Raw genomic sequence first — 18,549 nt, forward strand, 5'->3', positions numbered from 1 at the left:
AAATATAATATCTTTAAAGATAAATATTTTATTTTAACTATAAAAAATAGATATTAAAATATTAAATAATTATTTAATCACTCACAATTAAGATTAAAATAAAAGATAAATAAGACCTTATAAATACTAATTAAAAAAAAAAAAAAACATAGTAAATTTTTTTCTAAGAAATACTCAATTTTGGGAGGAGTAAACGATACCTTAATTATATATATATATATAAAAATATTTTTGAGAGTAAAAAAATTTAAAATTCTCTCAATACACACATAGACAGTTTCTTTAAAGATTTAATAATTTAAATGAAAAAGAGTTAATAAATGGTGAAAATTTCTGATTTTTGGTTATACTATCTTGTGGTTTATCCTTTTCTTGCAGCTCAGGTAAAAGTAAATTCAAAACATTATTTTTCTATTCAACTTTTTTCAAACTATCATCATTTTAACAAAACGAAGTATTTAAAAATGATTATTTATGAACAATTTATTCAAAGTTCATTGATTAATTAAGTAAACTTCCTCCCCTCATTTACTTGATCAAATTCGCATTATTTCCATGCCCAGCAATATCAGGAATTTATTTAATTTATTATTATTAATTAATATTTGCTATACTAAATGTTCTATTAAGAAAATCTTAGCTTGTTTTTGATTTGACTCTTTTATGCTAATTTAAAACATCATTATTGTTTTGGATATTTTAGTTTTAAACAGTGGTCAATTTAAGTACATTTTATTCTAATTCAGTTATTTTATTTTATAATAAAATTTAATTTTTAGTATATTATTCTTATATGTTTATATTTTTCTCTTTTTATTATTCTAAAAATTCCTCTAGTTTAATTACATTATCAATTCTCTCTTTCAAATCATTAAATATTTTTTCCTTTTCTTTTTTGAATATGCTCTTATCTTATGTAAAAGATGTATTTAATTAATTAGTTTCAAGCTTTTCTTTTAATTCTAGAATTTACTATTCTGATTAAATTAATTTTTGTAATAAATCTTCATTTGTTTGTGAAGTTTTAAACAGTATTTGATGCAGGAAAAGCTTAAATTCTTCTTCAGAAAGCTTTTAGGCACATGTAAACAATAAGTCTTGATTTATTTATGAAATCTCCTCATTATTTAATTTTTCAATTATTTTTTTATTTCTTTGTAGGTTGTTTTAGGATACCCCTTAAAATTTTTATTAATACTATTCAGTCACTTTTTTAAAATTGGTTATTTATTTCATTAATTGCTATTTTAGTTATTAACTTTTATCTATATTTAAACGATTTGTTATCATTTCGGTCTCATAATCATTTAATAATAAAGCTAAGTTTGTTAGTTTTAATGACATATCTTCATTTTCTTTTTAAAATAGGTTCATTTGGTCATTTACTTTGCCCATTTCTTATTTTAAAGCAGCATATTTTTACAAATAGCTTTCACATTTTGCCTTTTCTATTCCTATTTATGTTTCTAATTCAAGAATTCTATCAGGATCTATTTAAATACTTTCCTTTAAAATACAAAAAGTGCTTATATATATATTATTGAAAAAAGAGTTACATTTAAAATAGAGTTTTCAACTATTTATGATTAATTATTATCCATATTAAAATTTCCTGTTTTATATTATAAAAGTGTTTTCTGATATTCTTCAATTTCTTTATCTTTTTAAGCCAAAATAAGTTATAATTCCTAAACTGAAAATTCTTTGTTAATTTTTGGCTAATTCTTTATACTTTTGGCCCTCATTCCAAATCGTAAAGTACTTAAAGATTCTTAATCATTAAAACTTGAAGGAGAGCATGTAATAATCATAGTAGTAGTACTATTACCTCCTAAGCTTTCTTTAAGAATTCTAGTTAATTTAGAATTTCTATAAGGGACATGTTTATTTTTTCCTTCTGTAAGTGCATTAATAACATTTCCAAGTGATGATAATGAAAGATTTATCATTTTTGCCTCTTCAAGAGTTTTTCCTTCAGCTCCAGTTTTAGAAATTTTCTCACTTCCAGCTAGATCTACAAGAAAGAGCTTTGAATTTTTAGCACTTAGGCTTTCAGTGTCTTTTTGATGAATTTACATTATAAAAATCATATGGGATCTGGAGGATCCTTCATTCATATTTGTAGAAGATACAGATCGATTATTATTTCCTATTTCAATAGCTTGAAAAACATTTTTTTCAGAACAAACAAGAATCTTTGTTACATTTTCGATAAAACTCCATTTGTTTTGTCTTCTCTTAATGTAAGATTAGATTTAGTTAAATCTAATAAATCAATTATCTTTTCCATATATATTTCCACTATGCTTACTGATATTTGAAATTATATATAACTTGGACTTGTATTTATATGTGTAAATACTGTTGTTACCATTCTGGGTATTATTCCTCTTAAATTTGGATCATTTATGTTTGGACCTTACATTGTATGAGTTTTTCCTGATGAAGTTTAACCGTAAGCAAATACTGTACCATTATAACCTTCTAAAACACTCTATACAACTGGTTTTGCAGAAAATTCATATATTTCTTGTTGGCTTGTGGAGGATGAAAATGTTTTATCGAATGTAAATGTATGTTTTTCCTACTCTTAAGAACTAGTTATTATTAATGATTTTTAATCATCATTTATATCTATACATACCCTTTAGTTTTTGTTTTCTAGTTCTGATTTATTTGGGGGGCGTACTCTACATACTACTTTTATGTTTGCTTATTATTAGAATTCTTTATTAATTTAAAAAAAAATATATATATAGTTTTTTGAACAATTTTTTTTTTTATATTTTCATTAAATTAATTAATATGTAAAGCTTTTTATTTACATATTGAAGATTTCATTTTAATTTTTTTTTTTTTTTTTCCTTTAGAAGCTTATTTTGTTGGTTGATTTTTTTTTCTGATTTTAATTACTTTTTCCTGTTGCTCTTTTTTAATTTACAGAAACTAAAATAAAATAATTTTTTTGTTTATTTTATTTTTCTTCTAATAATTTTAAATATAATTTATTAATCTCAATTAACAAAAAATTCCCTTTTTTCACATCATTATTAAATTTAAATAATAAAAGAAGAAAATAGAAAATAAAATAATTATATATGCATATATAAAATATAAAAAAAATATTTATATATTAAATATTTATTTTTAAATATATATTATATATGGAGTTATATTATCTAGATTTTTAAACATATAAAATTATATAAAATTTCCTTCACTTTCTCATATATTAACAATTTAATATTTTCTAAATATCCCATCTTTCATATTAGTTATAAGTTAAGCATCCTTTAATTAATTCTTTACATTCATTGCTAACAGAAATATTTTCAGGAAAAAATACTTCAGTAGATTTTAAAATTATATTTTCCTAAAAATAAAATTAAAAAATAATAATAAAAAAAGAAATAACCTTTAATATTTTATCTTAAGACATTCCATTTCCGAATGGTCTTTTTGCATAAAGCATTTCATAAAATATAACACCGAAACTCCATATATCTACTTTACTAGATATTTAAGGCAATTTATCTTCATGTTATTCAAATGTCTCAGGAGGTAAATACCAATAAGTTCCAACTCCTTAGCTTGTAAGTTCCATCCTAGTTTGATTTTCATTTTCAAGTATTTTACAAAGACCAAAATCAGTAATTTTTAAAACTCCATTATGAAATATGATATTTTGAGGCTTAAGATCATAATGTATAACTTATTTTTTTTGTTAACTTAGATAAACAAGTACATTAATAATTTATTTAGCAATTAATTTAGCTTCTTTTTCCTGAATAAATTTATTTTTTTTCAAATAAAAATTCAAATCAGCTCCTTCACAAAATTCAAGTACAGTTGCAAAACAATTATTACTAATTTCTAGGATTTCTAATAAACGGACTATATTTTAATGATTAAGTTGTTAATGAATTTAACATTCTCTTATCGCATGTTTAACATAATTTTCTTTTATTTCTTAATTCCAATTTTAATTTACTTAATGCATTTTTATTGCGACATATTTTAATTCTTTTAAATCAAACGCTTTGTAAACTTCTGAAAAGCCTCCTTTACCTAATAAACAGACTAATTAATATCTTTCATGTAAACATGGCCAATTATTATAAACACAACTTTTTTTTTAGTAATTTAATTTTTGTTTGATTATATTAATTTTATTGATTTATTTACTTTTTTTCTTCATTAAAAAGTTTATCTTTAATTATAAATTCTTGTTTTTCTTATTCTAATTGCTATAATTTATTTAACATTTCTGTTTGCTATCCTTTTAATAAAACCTATTTTAATTCTAATTAATCTTATAATGTTTAAATTGATTGATCTTTTAATTTATTTTTTAATTGTTTTAGTTGTTTTTTTATATCTTCTATATCTTTCGATATTTGTTCCTTTTATTAATTTATTTACTTTTAATTTAAATTTTTTATTATTTATTACATTTTATTATTTTGTATATGCTAAATCAGTTCCATCTTACCATATATTTTCTATTTTCGAACCAACTCTTTAAGGCACATATTATCCGATTTTTACTTTTGAAGTAAGAAGATAATTCAATAATTCTTATCTCTTTAAATTTTAAATTTACAATATTTGCTGACACACTAGTTTATTAATTATTTCTTATTATTACTAATATTTAATATTTTTTTTAATAGATATATTATATATATTTTATAAAAATATATTTTTAATAAATACCTCTTAATCTTGATATTATTTTTATAATTCTTTTTGAAGAATATACTTTTGTTTAAAGAATATATTTTTTGAAATTAAAAAAAAGTAAACTTATTTGTATATTTACTTTATCATTTTCAAGTAATTTAACTAAAGAAACTTTATCTTAATACAATTCTTCTTTTTTTTATAATTCTTCATATAAAATGTTATAATCTAAATTTAAATTATTAAACTATTTAATCCTTTCTTGGTTATTCGAATTATTTTCATCTTATTTAATAAATTTGTTTATTTATAACTATGTTTAAATAGTAGTTTTTCTTTTCTTTTTTTCAATATCTTCGCCTTTAATTTTAAGTTATTGATTTTTATATTTACTCTCTGTACTAGGAATTTTATCTTAAGCTTAAATTAAATTAATACTATTTCCTGATTCCTATATTTTTTATGTTTTATCCTTAAAGAATTAGTTAAATTTATTTACTAATTTTAATGATGATTATTTAGAACTTTTCATTTTATTTTTCCTTTTCTTTTTTTTATTTATATTTTTATTAAAATGTGTTTTTATTAAATTATATTTTTTTTTAATTTTCAAATATTTGAAAAATATTTATTTATAATAAATTAAATACAATAATCTTCATTATTTTCCTTCACAAAAATATAGTATTTTAAAAATATTTCTTAAAATTAAATTAGATTTCAAAAAAAGAAAAAAATAAAAAAAAAATTTAATTTTTAAATTTTAATATTTTAGAAATTTTATTTAATTATTATTATAAAATAATTAAGAAAATAAATTTTTAATATAATTTTTTTATCTTTATTAATAACCTGTAGAAACTTTAGATGTTTTTAATTAAAAATACAAACATATAATAAGCAATTTTAAAATCTTTATATGCCCATGTTTTTTAAAACAATGTTAAAAATAATAATAATGGATTATTATATTAATTTTTCTTTATAGTAAAAGAAGAAATTTAAAATTTATATTATAATAGTAATATAATTAGTTATTAAATAAATATAATATATAATTGATGTAAAAATATAAAAAAATTATATTTTATATAAGTAATATATAAATATAAGCAAACACATATATTCTATTCTAAATATAATTACTTTCTAAATGCAATATTAATTGTGGAAATGTCATAATATTGGTTTTTTACAATGATTTTTTTAATATTATATAATTCTAATTTTTACTTAATATGTAGTAAATATTGAGACACCAGTTTTATATTAAGTTAATTGATTTTATAATCAAAAGCTTTTCATTTAATATAAAAAATAATTTAATAATTAAATTAAATCACATAATGTTTCTTTAGTATATATTTTATAGCAATCATAATTAATTAATATAAGAATATAATCTAGTATTTGTAAAAAAAAAAAAACTATCTATAATTGTCAAATGAATTTATTAATTTTATAAAAAATTGTTAATATATATATTTATTTATTTATTTTTTTTAAAAAAAACATTATTATCATATTTTTAAAATTTGCTCATCAAGATTAATAAAATCATCTTCAATCATAGATTCAACTTCATCAAGTAATGTTTCACTTCTAATTTCATTAAAATCAATTATACTTTAGGACAGTTTTTTGCAGAGTTAGTAAAGTTAAATTTAATTTTCTACTTTTGAATTAGTGATAATAACATTTCTGTGTTATTTACCATAAAAAGCTTATTAATTACTTTATTTATTAACATAATAAATAGGTTCATTATAAAATAAAGGCCTTATATGGAATTATTTTGCTTAAGTTTAATTTTTTGGAATATTTTCTTGTTCTTTTTATTTTATAGGAATATTTTCTAATTAGTTCTATTATATAGGAATATTTTACTCTTGTTAAGGAACTTATTAGTTTTCTTAAGAAATTATATCTTATTATTCTTAACTATTATTAAGGACAGATAGAATATCATTATTCGAGGTAGACTTATTATCATTTACTAAAGAGTTATTATCATTTAATTAAATACCGAAGTAATCATAAAAGAAAATCCATTGATGAAGATAAAATTAATCTACTTTAACAATAGAAAAAATTTCAATAATTTTTAATCCAGCCAGCAAAAGGTTTATATTTTTAGAGTTTTTAGAAATTTAAATTAACAAACCTAATAACATAGGCCATATATTTATAAAAAGTTAATTCATATTAGAAGTAGAAAGCCTAATAATAATAATTCTGAAAGCAAATAGTATTAAAATAAGTAACTAAGGATGAATACTTTCAGAATTTTTTATAACTTCAGATATTTTATCAAGAAGATTAGATAACTTTTCTAAATATTAATCCTTTTTTCCGTAAAAAATAAGAAAGCACACTCTTTTAAAGGCTTTAATTCTTTTTTTATTTTCTTTTTCTTCTTTAGAAAAAAAAGAGGAATTTAAAGTTACTTTATTTAAATAATTCATAAATAGGTCATTTTTTTCAGTATTTATTATTATATTTATTATTTCCCCCCAATATTACAGTGTACGTTTAGAACAAGAAAAAAAATTATCTTAATTAAATATTTCTAATATGTTTTTCTTAAACTCCTTTACCAAAGATTAGTTATTGACTAGATTATATAAAAACTTAGATGCGAATTCCACTATTTTACTTTAAAATTATGCTTTTTCATTAAAAAGAATATTTAAAGGTTCAAAACATTCCTTTATTCTTATTATTATTCTATCTTATCTTTCTGGTTTGTATGTATTTTATAATAAGTTAAGCGCTAAATGGTCTAAAACATATAAAATTGCAAGCTTTTTTTCTTATTTTTTAAAAAATGTTTCATTTTGCTTTTCTAATTTATTCTATAATTGATCTTGTTAGTTTTCGTCATTTTAAACTATAATACTTGACTAAATTTTTAATATTTCTTATTACAAAGAAGGACTATAAGGAAAAATAAGTTCTTCCAAATCATTTTATAATTATAAATTTTAATTATTAATCACATAGTTAGACAAAAAAATGAGTTTTTGATTTATTTAATCATGTAAGCTTTTATTTATTCTACTATCTGATAGTATTTCTTTAGGCACATATTTATTTGATAACAAAAATAATATTTCAATATAAAATAAATTCACATTCGGATGAGTTGAAGAGTCGAAAAAGAACAAAACTTTCAATATTGTATGCCAAAAAGTAAGTAAATTATCTTTTTTTAAAGAGTTAGAATCTAAATAGGAATATAAAAGGTATGAATATAAAAAGTATAACAAATAACTCTCTATTTATCCTATTTCTGGAGTTGTTCTTACCTTTTTTTATTTATAAAATTGTTTTAATAATCCAAAGTAATTGACCTATATAAAATATTCTAAATAAATACGAGGGTTTATTTATAAAAGCAATATAATTTCGATTATATTTTATAAATATTATCCATTTTAGATATTATTTACCCATAAAACAGTAAATATATTAACTATTTATTAAGGGTAAGCGATCATTAAGCCTTTAATAATTGAAAAATCAGCAATTTTTCTTTTTTATTTTAAAAATGTTTCTTTGATTTCTTTAAATTTTTAATTAAAAGCAAAAAATTTATCATATTAATACTCTTAAACACCTTAATTATTAAAGCTAAAAGGAAACGAAGCTTGGGTAACCCAATTTTTAACTAAAAGATCAATAATAAATTAAATTTATCCGAAAATATTTTCACAAACAATTTCAAAATGTTCAAACTAGATTTTTTTTTCTCCCTATAGACCAAATATATACGAAAAAAAGCCTCCATTAAGATTACTCGAAGGCATTTCAATAACTTAATTATCATTTAAATCTTATATTTTTAAAAAAGTTTACAAAATATTCTTCAAAGCAAATATAGCCTCATACTTTTATTTATAATTATCGATAATTTACGAATAAGAAAATATACATTTCATCACTATATCCCCTAAAAAATTTTAATTTTCTATTTTTTAACATAAAAAAGGCATTAAAGTGTTCAAAAAACAAATATATTAAGATCTTACATTAACTAATGAGGATTAAAGTCCTTAAAAAAGTGCAGAAAAAAATGAAGATTATTCAAAAATCTATTAAAGGACATAATTAGGGACATTTTTTCGAAAAAGAATAACTTTTAAAAGATTCAGAGTCTATAATTGCATCACATATTCTTCTTTTTGAATATTCAAAGTAAAAATTTATATGATTTCTTCTAATAATTTTTCAATTTAAATATCTTCTTCATTTGTATAAACTAGTAGAAGTTCCAGTAGTTCAGCTGAAGATGCATTCACTGCTTGATTTTCATGAAAAAATTTAGAGGATAAGCTTTCCAAAGCAGTCACAGTAATAAATTTTAGTGATAAATTTTTTAAAAAAGTCAAATATGTAGTTCTTAATTAATTTTTACCAACTATTTGTAATATTTATGGAGAAATATATGTACTTATTATGTATTTAAAAAAAATATCACATGCCGATTTACATAAAATATGAAGCTTTCGGAAAATAAAATTTGCCTTTTGAACATCGAAAGTTTTTATATAATAAAAGGCATTCTTTTTTTCCCCTTCATATATATAGTTATCATTTATTTCCACTAAATATAATATCAATTAATCTATTATTAAGTATAAATTAACTTCGCTATCTTATATCCAGCCTTTTGCAGCATGTCTTAATAATGGATTTTCATTTTCAAGATTATTAATTATTTATAATATTGATTAAGTTAGATTTAATTGAGTTTTTTACCCTAATAGTTTCCAAAAAAGGGAAAATCTGTGAATAGAATGTTCTTTTTCACTTATTGTTAGCACTTAGAATGAATTTTGAATTGTCTTTTCAATCTCTGAAGGGAAGTATTGGGATAATTATTCAATTAGTTGTGTAATTTTTTAGGCATTTTAGTTGTCTAACATTCCCCAAAGTTTTTCTAAGAAATTTTGTTTAGGATTATTCTAGACTTTCTATAAAATTTTTGTTGTATATTCTATTGAAATTAAAGATATTGTTGTATGTGTCAAAGTTATACATTTCTAAAGCAAGGCTAAATATTAGGAATTATTTTTAGGTATTTATGATTATATTAAATAGACATTTTCACAAATTAATTTAAATAATTAGTGTTTTTAAGGTTTTATATCTTCGGGTTTTTTTGTATATTTTTAAAAAAATATATAAAAGTTATCCAGATAAATAACTTAATCATCTGAAAATTATTTTTTAGCAAATAATAAATGATTAATAAATTTAACACCAACCTCTACTTATTTTCTTTCATGAATAAGTTATTCAGGTACAGTCTAAAGACTAAAAGTAACTTAATCAAGGTTCATATTAATTAATTTTTACAAAAGTATTTCATCTTTTAAATTTAGTAAAATCTTTTAAAACGAAAATATTAATAATTTAATAATATTTTCTTTAAAACTGTCTTCATCCATATTTTAGGGCGATTCCCAAAGAATTTCATTATTTAAAAAATCGCATAAACAATTGAAAAACAAATAAATATTTTATCCAATAATTTCAATAAGCCTTTATATATTTTTTTCTTCTTCTTCTTTATTTTTCTCATAGGCTTTTTAGATAAATTATATTAAATTTAAACTAATTTCTCCAAGTGTAAATTATATTAGAGCTTCATGCTCTAAAAACAAATTTTAAAGCATTTTCAGAGGCTTTATTTTTTCATTTTTGTTTGTTAAAAAGATATTATTCAGTGCATTTTTTATTATTTATATAGTTTCAGGTTAATAATTATATTTTTCGTCCAAATCTGGCTTTCCAAACATCCAAAAGGAAATTTTGTGGATTAAAGAAATATCTCTTTTTGCAAATAAACGCAATACTCCTTCACATAGTATAGTTTTTTCCTCAAACGATAGTATTTAAACATTATTATTATTTAAAGGTATATAATGAATTAATAAATCTAAAATGTTTCTTTTAACAAAAACATCTTTGTCTTCCAAACATGACAAAATAACATTTAATACTAAACATCCTTTGTTAGGATATTTATTATAAAGAGTATTATCATCTATACCTTTTTCTATATATAATAATTCTTTTCTATTATTTCTATAAATATTTTCTTGAAAAGAATTGATTTGTACTTCCTCTTCCTCATTTTCTATTATTTTTTGTTATTTTTTTTTTATTTCACTTTCATATATTATTAAATCATTATGGATTATGTTTTATTGATAATTTTTATTGTGTAATTTACTTTAGAAAATATAAACTTCTAAATTATCGCTATCTCTTGGCTTATTATTTATTTCCTATTCTTATTATTCTTACTATTCCTCTATTTCTTATTTTGAAAATGTTTCTTCGCATATTTAATTTGAATAAATATTTGTTAGTTCAAATAACTCGTTTATTATTCTACATTTATTTTCATAATAATTGCGTGATGCTAAACTTTCTTAATTAAAAATACTTCCACCACAATTATTTTCATTATTTTCGTTTATTTTTAAGTTTTCTTGTTCGTCTTCTTCATCTTCTTTTTTAAATACATATTAATCTAAACTACTATCTTTACTATTTGAATTGCTTTCTTTTTCTTTTTCTTCTTCTTCTTCTTCTTTTAATTTTTTTTTTTTTTTTTCTCTTTCTTTTTTTTATTATTACCTTATGATTTTCTTTTTTTATTTTATAAATACGATTTTTTTATTTCATCATATTATTCTTAAATGGTTTATATTTAATTTTTTTCTGCTTATAATATTTGTTGTCTTTCTATTAATTTATTTGAACTTTCTTATCCTAATTCATTTTATTATAAATTAATATTTTAACTACATAAATTTGGTTCATTTATATATTTCTGACTTTAATCAACTTAATTATAAATGTTTTAAACTTATGTATCATCTTAATTTTAAATATCTATATAAAAAAATATAAAAATATTAAAATAAAAAAAAAATACCATTAATGTTTTATTATAATTAAGAATTATTTAGATTTTAAGATTTCTAAAAAATAAAAAATTTAAAAATAAATAGATATTATTAATACGTTTTCTAAAGTATTTTAAATAGTGTACTATTCATCTTCATTAGAATCTTAAGAATCTTAATCAAGTAAAGACATTAACTAATTGGTATTTTCATTTAAAAGAACTTCCATAAGAAATTTTATAGCTTAAGCTTTACCTTTTTAAACCCTTTTAATAGCCATCCAAAATCCTCCATAAAAATATTTTCTTCCACAAGCCTTCATTAACAAAAGAAGACAATTCTTTATTTTTAATTTAATTTCTTTATTATTTTCTTCAAAACCTGGTAAAAGACATAAAATTAAACCAGGAATACATGGAATTAACTCTCTTCCGACTGGAACATAATAATATTCTATAATATCGATGAATAAATATTTTAATTAAAGCTAAGAATATTAAAAAAAAGGAAATAAACCAACACTATATAAACCCAAGTCTTAACAAAAAATTCTCTAATATTCCTAAATATCTCCTTCTGAAATTTATTTCATATTTTCAAATATCTATTCATATATTTTTAAGGTTTCCTAATGAATTGATTATGGTAATTGAGGATTTAAACATTAAGCTAAGCGTTTACAAAACTAAATCTTCTCATTTATAAATGGAGATGGATTTTCTTTTAATGCTATTATAGCTTTTGATAACCAATTATTTAAATCTGACCAAGTTTTATTTCTTTCAAATCGATTTAAAAGCTTTGATATTATTTTGTTCAATTAATCAGAATATATCAAATTATGTTCATTTAATTTTTTCATTTTTTTATATAATTTTTTTAATTCCTATTTTTTATTTATTTTTAGTATTTAAAATAAAAAATATATGAAAATATTTAATTTTTATATTTTTATAGAAAATAAAAAATATTATATAATATTTTTATTTATTTAATTTACATTTAAACTAAAAATGTTTATAATATTAATATTTGAAATTCATCAGTATATATTTTTACTCCATTGTCAATGTATTAATACTAGCTAATATTTAATAAGCTTTAACCAATTTTTTTTATTCAAATATTTGTATTATTTGGTATTTTAATGTCCAAATTATTAAAAAAATAGATAAGCATTTATGTTCAAAATTTATATCATATATTACTTTTTAGCAATATTATTTGTTCTATAATTTTGGTTAAAAACTTAATCGGGTATAAAAATAAGCGAGAAAAAATGGATTATAGTCTTTTTTTTTTTTTTCTTTAATTGAGTTTTGTTTAAAAAAAATATAGAAATAATAAAATAACATTGCTAAAAATAATATATTTTAATTCTTGATAAAAAGAATAGGTAAAATTAACGGAATAACACTTTATTAATTATAATGCAAGCAAAAATATTAAAAACGGGGAAACGAAATACTTATTTATTTAAGTTTTAATTGGTTTTTTAAAAAAATTTATATATATATATATATATTTTAAATAAAATATTTACAAAGATTAAATTCGATTTTTAAGATTTTATCATATCACCAAAGAAAATTTTACAAATCTTTTTTTTTTTCCGTTTTTTATTGAAATGGTTTTGGTTTCAGTTAAAAAAAATTAAAAAATGCGGTTTTTTATTTATTAATAAAATTAACACATTATATTTAGTAAACATCTTTTAATTTTAATAATTTAACAATAAAATTTAGTTTGAAAGTTCAAAATTAACTATAAATAATATGATTTATTTGAAGAAAAGTATAAACTTAATTTAAATAATATTTCTAAAATTAAAATTTATGAATTTAAAAATAAATTAATAAAATAAAAATGAAATAGGTGATAATATATATCATATTTATTTATTATAGTATATGAAAATAATTTAATGAGTATTTACTTTTATATTTGTAAATTTAATAAAACATATTTTATTTATAACATTTATTTTGTCTAAATATTTAAATCTTATCTTTAATTTTAATTCGAAATTAATCTTTGAAAATTTAAAAAAATAAAAGAGATTTTTCAAAAAATTAAAAAGTTTTTTGTATATAAATCAAATATATTTTCTGTAAAAAAATAAATAAAAAACATTCAATTAAAATTTTTAATTTATTTTAGAATAAAATAAAACTTCCGAGATAATTGCATTCTTAATATCTTTATAACTTACTTTTTAATATTATATTTTTAAATATATTTTTTTAAAAAATTAAATAAATAAATAAAAAAATATATAAAAGATAAACATAAAATAAAAAATGACTGAATTCTATACTTATTAAAAATTAAGAAAAGACTTTTACAATCCAGTATCCTTTGCTGATACAGATATTAAGGTATGTGGTTACTTTCCTTAGGTATAAAATACAAATGAATATGTTTAAAGAAATCCAAATTTTATTGATTTAGATAATATTGCAGAACTCTCTGAGCATTCAGTAAAATAAAATATTATATAAACTATTATATATCTATTTTAAAAATAAAAAGGTAAATACTGAAAGAGTAAAAACAGGTGATAAAGGAATGCTACATAAAGAAGGAGGTAACAATAAATAAATAAACTAAATATAATATTTTTTATAAAAACAGGTTGGCCTGCAAATGTAGATCCTAGTGAAGCTTAAGAAACATTAAGATATAAAAAAAGAATAGAAAAAGATACTAACTTTCCTCAATCAGTAAAAGAACTAAAAGAATCCGTAGAAAAATGCATAAAACAAAACAATTAAATCGACTTATTAGAAGAATATTTCTAAGGTGAAGTATCTGACCATATAGTTGAAAATCTATCATCAAAGACTTTGATGTTGTTTAAGAATGAAAAAGAGGAATTTAAGCGATCTGTATCAGAAATATCTTGGTAGCCAGATTGTAAAAATAAAAAAAATAAAAATTATTAAAAAGAAAAAAATAGAACCTGCAAAAATTGCTGTATCATACGCAATTATGCGTTTCTAGTAAATGCCTGAAAAAATGAACACAGAAGCCTACGTTTGGGACTTAGTAAATCCAAACGTACCTGATATAAAATTATTATCTCCTTCTCCCATAACAAATATAGCTTATAATCAAAAGTTGAGCGATTAAATTGGAGGAGGCTGTTATAATGGTTTAGTTGCAGTTTGGGACGTAAGAAAAGGAGACGGTCCTGCAGCTATATCTCCTGTTGAAAATTCTCATTATGAACCAGTAACTCATTTCCATTGGTTAATGAGTAAAACAGGAAGTGAATGTGTTACTACTAGTACCGACGGAAGAGTTATGTGGTGGGATACAAGAAAGTTCGATGCTGGTCCTGTAGAAAAACTTAATATTGTAGAAGGAACTGGTGAGAATGAAGAAATTATTGGGGGTACAGCTCTTGAATATAATGTGGAAGCTGGTCCGAGTAAATTTTTGATAGGAACAGAGTCCGGTTCGATTTTAACTGCAAACAAAAAACCGAAAAAAGCTGTAGAAATCAGTCATAGATATGGATTAGAATAAGGAAGACATCTTGGACCTATTTACAGTGTCCATAGATCTAACTAAAATACTAAATATTTCTTGTCGGTTGGTGATTGGAGTTGTAAAATATGGAATGAAGAACTTAAATCGCCTATTATTAGGACTAAATATCATGGAGCTTATTTGTCTGATGGCTGCTGGTCACCAACTAGATCCGGAGCTTTCTTTTTAGTTAGAAGAGTATGATTTTTTTTAAATTTTTTATTAAATTTTTATTAAGGACGGATGGATGGATGTATGGGATTATTATTATAGATAAAATGAAATTGCTTTCTCACATAAAGTTAGTGATGCTCCTTTAACATGTATTAAAATTAATTAATCTAGTGCTTAAAGTGGTGGAAATTGTGCAGGAAAACTTTGCGCTATAGGAGATTAGGATGGTATTTTTTTTTTTTAATTTTATTTTATTAAATTCATATTTTTTATAGGTACTGTTACAATTTTAGAATTATGTGAATCACTTTATACTATGTAACCTAAAGAAAAAGATATTATTAATGAAGTATATTTTTAAATATATATATATTTTACATTTAATAATAGATGTTTGAAAGAGAATATAGAAAGGAAAAGAATTTAGAATAAATTAAAAAATAATAGGAATTAGCAAAAAAAGGTGCAAATAAAGAAATAACTTCTTAAAAGGAAAAATGGGAAAAAAAAAAAGTAGATATGATTGAATAGGCAGAATAGAGTTTCTTAGAAAATTTAAAGAAAAATCCTGCTCTTAATGTGGAAGATGAATTGGCTGATTTAGATTCTCCTTCATCAAAATTAAAAGAATACAAAAGACAGGAATCTTAATAACAAAATAATTATTAATAATAAGAATAAAGTAACAAAGAATTATAAGATGAAGAAAATAATCAAGAAACATAATAAAATCAAGAAAACCAAGACAATCAAGATTAAAGTTAATAGTAAGATGATTAAAAATAATAATGATATTGTATTATTAAATATGACAAATATTATATATAAAAATAAAGAATAAGTATATTAAATATATATTTTAATAATAAATATAAAACCTAAAAATAAATTTTATTTTATTTTTATTATTCCTATTTTTACTATATTTTATTTTTAATTTCGTATTTAAGTTTATTTTAATTAAATAATGAATATTTCATTTAATTAACTATTTAAAATTGAACTTTTCTAAACAATCATTGATATATAATTCACATTCGCATAAATAGCATATTAAAAATAAAAAAATACACTTACTAAATGGCTAAAATTCTTGACCAATAGCTTAAAAGGCAAAAGACTAGCGCTCAATCGACTTAGCTAGATGGATATTTCTAATGCGAATATATGTACTCTGTAGACTAATAATTTAAAAATAAAAAAATTTGCTTTGTTTTTATTCAATTTATAAAAAATCTTTATCTGCTTGATAATTTTTTATCAATTCTATATCTTTTTTTTATTCTTTAATATTATCTTTATATAATATTTTTATTTTACCTAAATAAATATTTTCTAAAAAAAAAAAATATTAATTATACTATAAATAAAATAAAAATAAATAAAGAAATGATTGAAAATAGTTCTAATAATTATAGAGATATTGAAAGCTAGAATTTACCATAGAAATCTAAAAAAAAATATATTATTATGGTAATAATGATATTAATTAGTGTTGCACTAGTAAGCGTTTTATTTTATTTTTGTTTCAGGAAAACAAATGAACCTTAATATAAACATGTACCAGAAGATTAATTAAAAACAGAAGAATAAAATTTGAAAGACTTATAAAATGAATAAAAAGTAATTTTAAATATATTGCGATCTGAAAAATTAGAAAGCGAATAAAAAATCTAATATTTAAATAAAAAGCTTACTGAAACTTAAAAAGAAGAAGATAATAAACTGATTAAAAAATAAATTTAAGATATCTAAATTTAATATAAAGAACATGAATCTAAATTACAACAACTGCTTTAAAAAAATAAAAATGATATTTCTAAATAAGAATAAAAGATATAATAATTATAAAAATAGAAAGAAGAAGATGAAAAAAAAAAAAATTAAGATGAAGAAACTAAAAAAAAAGCTTAAGAAGAAGAAGCTAAGGCAAAAGCTTAAGAAGAAGCTAAAAAAAAAGCTGATGAAAAAGCTAAAAAATAATCAGAAATAGAAGAAGCAAAAAGAAAAGCTGAAGAAGAAGCTAAAAATAAATAAACTGAGGAAGAAATAGCTAAAAAAAAAGCTGAAGAAGAGGCTAAAAAATAAGCAGAAATAGAAGAAGCAAAAAAAAAAGCTGAAGAAGAAGAGGCTAAAAAAAAATAAACTGAGGAAGAAATAGCTAAAAAAAAAGCTGAAGAAGAAGCTAAAAAATAAGCAGAAATAGAAAAAGCAAAAAGAAAAGCTGAAGAAGAAGCTAAAAAAAAAGTTGAAGAAGAAGAAGCTAAAAGAAAAGCTGAAGAAGAAGCTAAAAGAAAAGCTGATGAAGAAGCGAAAAGAAAAGCTGATGAAGAGACTAAAAAAAAAGACAAGGATAAAAATAAAAGCATATTCTAAAGGATTAAACATTATTGGAATTATTTATTTGGAATAGATAAAATTTATTGAAATATAAAAATATATTAAATAAATTTAAAAAAGATATAAAATTATATTCAAATAATTATTTTTTATATAGATAAATAATATATTTTTATTTAAATAATATAATATAAATATTTAATTATAATAAATTTAAAGTATCTATAAAATATATATATTATAATAATTTTAAAGTATCTAATTAAAATAAATAAAAAATATTAATTAATTTAAAATAAAATATATATAAAATTATATTTTTCAGAATAATATATAATAAATAAAAAAAAATATTAATTGTTTTATTACTCTCTAATTTTATTTTAATAAATTTTTAATTTTGAAAAAATATTCGTCTATTTTTAATTTATTATTAATTGCTAAAAGTATTATCAATATTATTTTTAAATATTTATGTTCTAACCTCTAGTTAATATTTATTATTATTAAATTAAACTTTTACATTTGCTATTTTTACTTATAACAATTTTTATTGAAGATTTTTTAGGTACTTTTTATAATATTTCTTATATCCAATTTTTTTTTATTTTGAATCTAAATATTAATTAAATAGGGGTTCATTAATATTATATTAAAACTTATTTTCCATTATTGTATTAAACTTTACTAAGCATTCTACCTCTTTTTTAGATTAGTATAAAATCTTTTCATTTCCAAATTATTCATTACTTTTTATAATTGTATTTATTATATATAATTCTTTTACAGACAATATTTTTTCCTTTTTTAGCTTAAGATATTACTTTATTTAAGCTGACTTTTATTTTTTTTGTAGAAAATTAATTAAGTGTTTTTTTTTATGATTTTTATTTTA

General features: G+C 19.7%; 4 protein-coding genes across 4 annotated transcripts in view, besides 16 other annotated features; 2 read left to right on the forward strand and 2 right to left on the reverse strand. All coding sequences in view use genetic code 6, as the record gives it.

Moving 5' to 3' along the window:
- The window catches only part of IMG5_110340 (kinesin heavy chain, putative), a gene marked incomplete at both ends in the record, with an annotated part of 5,412 nt that extends 67 nt beyond the window's left edge, over window positions 1–5,345 (reverse strand). The window contains 11 exons of the mRNA XM_004034856.1: window positions 1–11; window positions 1,387–1,506; window positions 1,557–2,237; window positions 2,363–2,727; window positions 3,310–3,373; window positions 3,416–3,691; window positions 4,453–4,584; window positions 4,717–4,761; window positions 4,823–4,911; window positions 5,077–5,134; window positions 5,334–5,345. The exon at window positions 1–11 is cut by the window's left edge and continues 67 nt beyond it. Of these exons, the coding sequence (XP_004034904.1) occupies window positions 1–11; window positions 1,387–1,506; window positions 1,557–2,237; window positions 2,363–2,727; window positions 3,310–3,373; window positions 3,416–3,691; window positions 4,453–4,584; window positions 4,717–4,761; window positions 4,823–4,911; window positions 5,077–5,134; window positions 5,334–5,345 (1,853 nt within the window). The remainder of the gene's footprint in view (window positions 12–1,386; window positions 1,507–1,556; window positions 2,238–2,362; window positions 2,728–3,309; window positions 3,374–3,415; window positions 3,692–4,452; window positions 4,585–4,716; window positions 4,762–4,822; window positions 4,912–5,076; window positions 5,135–5,333) is intronic.
- Window positions 3,121–3,162: a microsatellite.
- Window positions 4,681–4,713: a microsatellite.
- Window positions 4,683–4,715: a microsatellite.
- Window positions 5,242–5,283: a microsatellite.
- An 858-nt stretch (window positions 5,346–6,203) lies between the features above and the next one.
- On the reverse strand, window positions 6,204–12,468 carry IMG5_110350 (n-terminal domain protein; the record flags this gene model as incomplete). The annotated part of the gene is made up of 3 exons (XM_004034857.1): window positions 6,204–6,384; window positions 6,571–11,029; window positions 11,862–12,468. The coding sequence occupies 3 exons, from the start codon at window positions 12,466–12,468 to the stop codon at window positions 6,204–6,206; spliced, it is 5,247 nt and encodes a 1,748-aa protein (XP_004034905.1).
- Window positions 7,918–7,947: a microsatellite.
- Window positions 11,258–11,323: a microsatellite.
- A 1,182-nt stretch (window positions 12,469–13,650) lies between the features above and the next one.
- Window positions 13,651–13,692: a microsatellite.
- Window positions 13,693–13,906: 214 nt separating this feature from the next.
- IMG5_110360 (intermediate chain 2, putative) lies at window positions 13,907–16,242 on the forward strand (the record flags this gene model as incomplete). Its single annotated transcript, XM_004034858.1, has 7 exons — window positions 13,907–14,086; window positions 14,139–14,193; window positions 14,241–14,522; window positions 14,566–15,338; window positions 15,379–15,541; window positions 15,590–15,663; window positions 15,705–16,242. 7 exons carry the CDS (start codon window positions 13,907–13,909, stop codon window positions 16,104–16,106), a joined length of 1,929 nt encoding a protein of 642 aa, XP_004034906.1. The 3' UTR covers window positions 16,107–16,242.
- Window positions 15,344–15,377: a microsatellite.
- Window positions 16,243–16,471: 229 nt separating the features above from the next.
- Window positions 16,472–17,741, forward strand: IMG5_110370 (hypothetical protein; the record flags this gene model as incomplete). The annotated part of the gene is made up of 2 exons (XM_004034859.1): window positions 16,472–16,490; window positions 16,702–17,741. The coding sequence occupies 2 exons, from the start codon at window positions 16,472–16,474 to the stop codon at window positions 17,739–17,741; spliced, it is 1,059 nt and encodes a 352-aa protein (XP_004034907.1).
- Window positions 17,176–17,237: a microsatellite.
- Window positions 17,179–17,221: a microsatellite.
- Window positions 17,205–17,661: a microsatellite.
- Window positions 17,214–17,601: a microsatellite.
- Window positions 17,255–17,657: a microsatellite.
- Window positions 17,261–17,660: a microsatellite.
- Window positions 17,742–17,790: 49 nt separating the features above from the next.
- Window positions 17,791–17,847: a microsatellite.
- Window positions 17,847–17,929: a microsatellite.
- The last annotated feature ends 620 nt before the right edge of the window (window positions 17,930–18,549 follow it).

This window comes from Ichthyophthirius multifiliis (genome assembly GCF_000220395.1).
Source record: "Ichthyophthirius multifiliis unplaced genomic scaffold scaff_1120509250904, whole genome shotgun sequence".
NCBI lineage: Eukaryota > Ciliophora > Oligohymenophorea > Hymenostomatida > Ichthyophthirius > Ichthyophthirius multifiliis.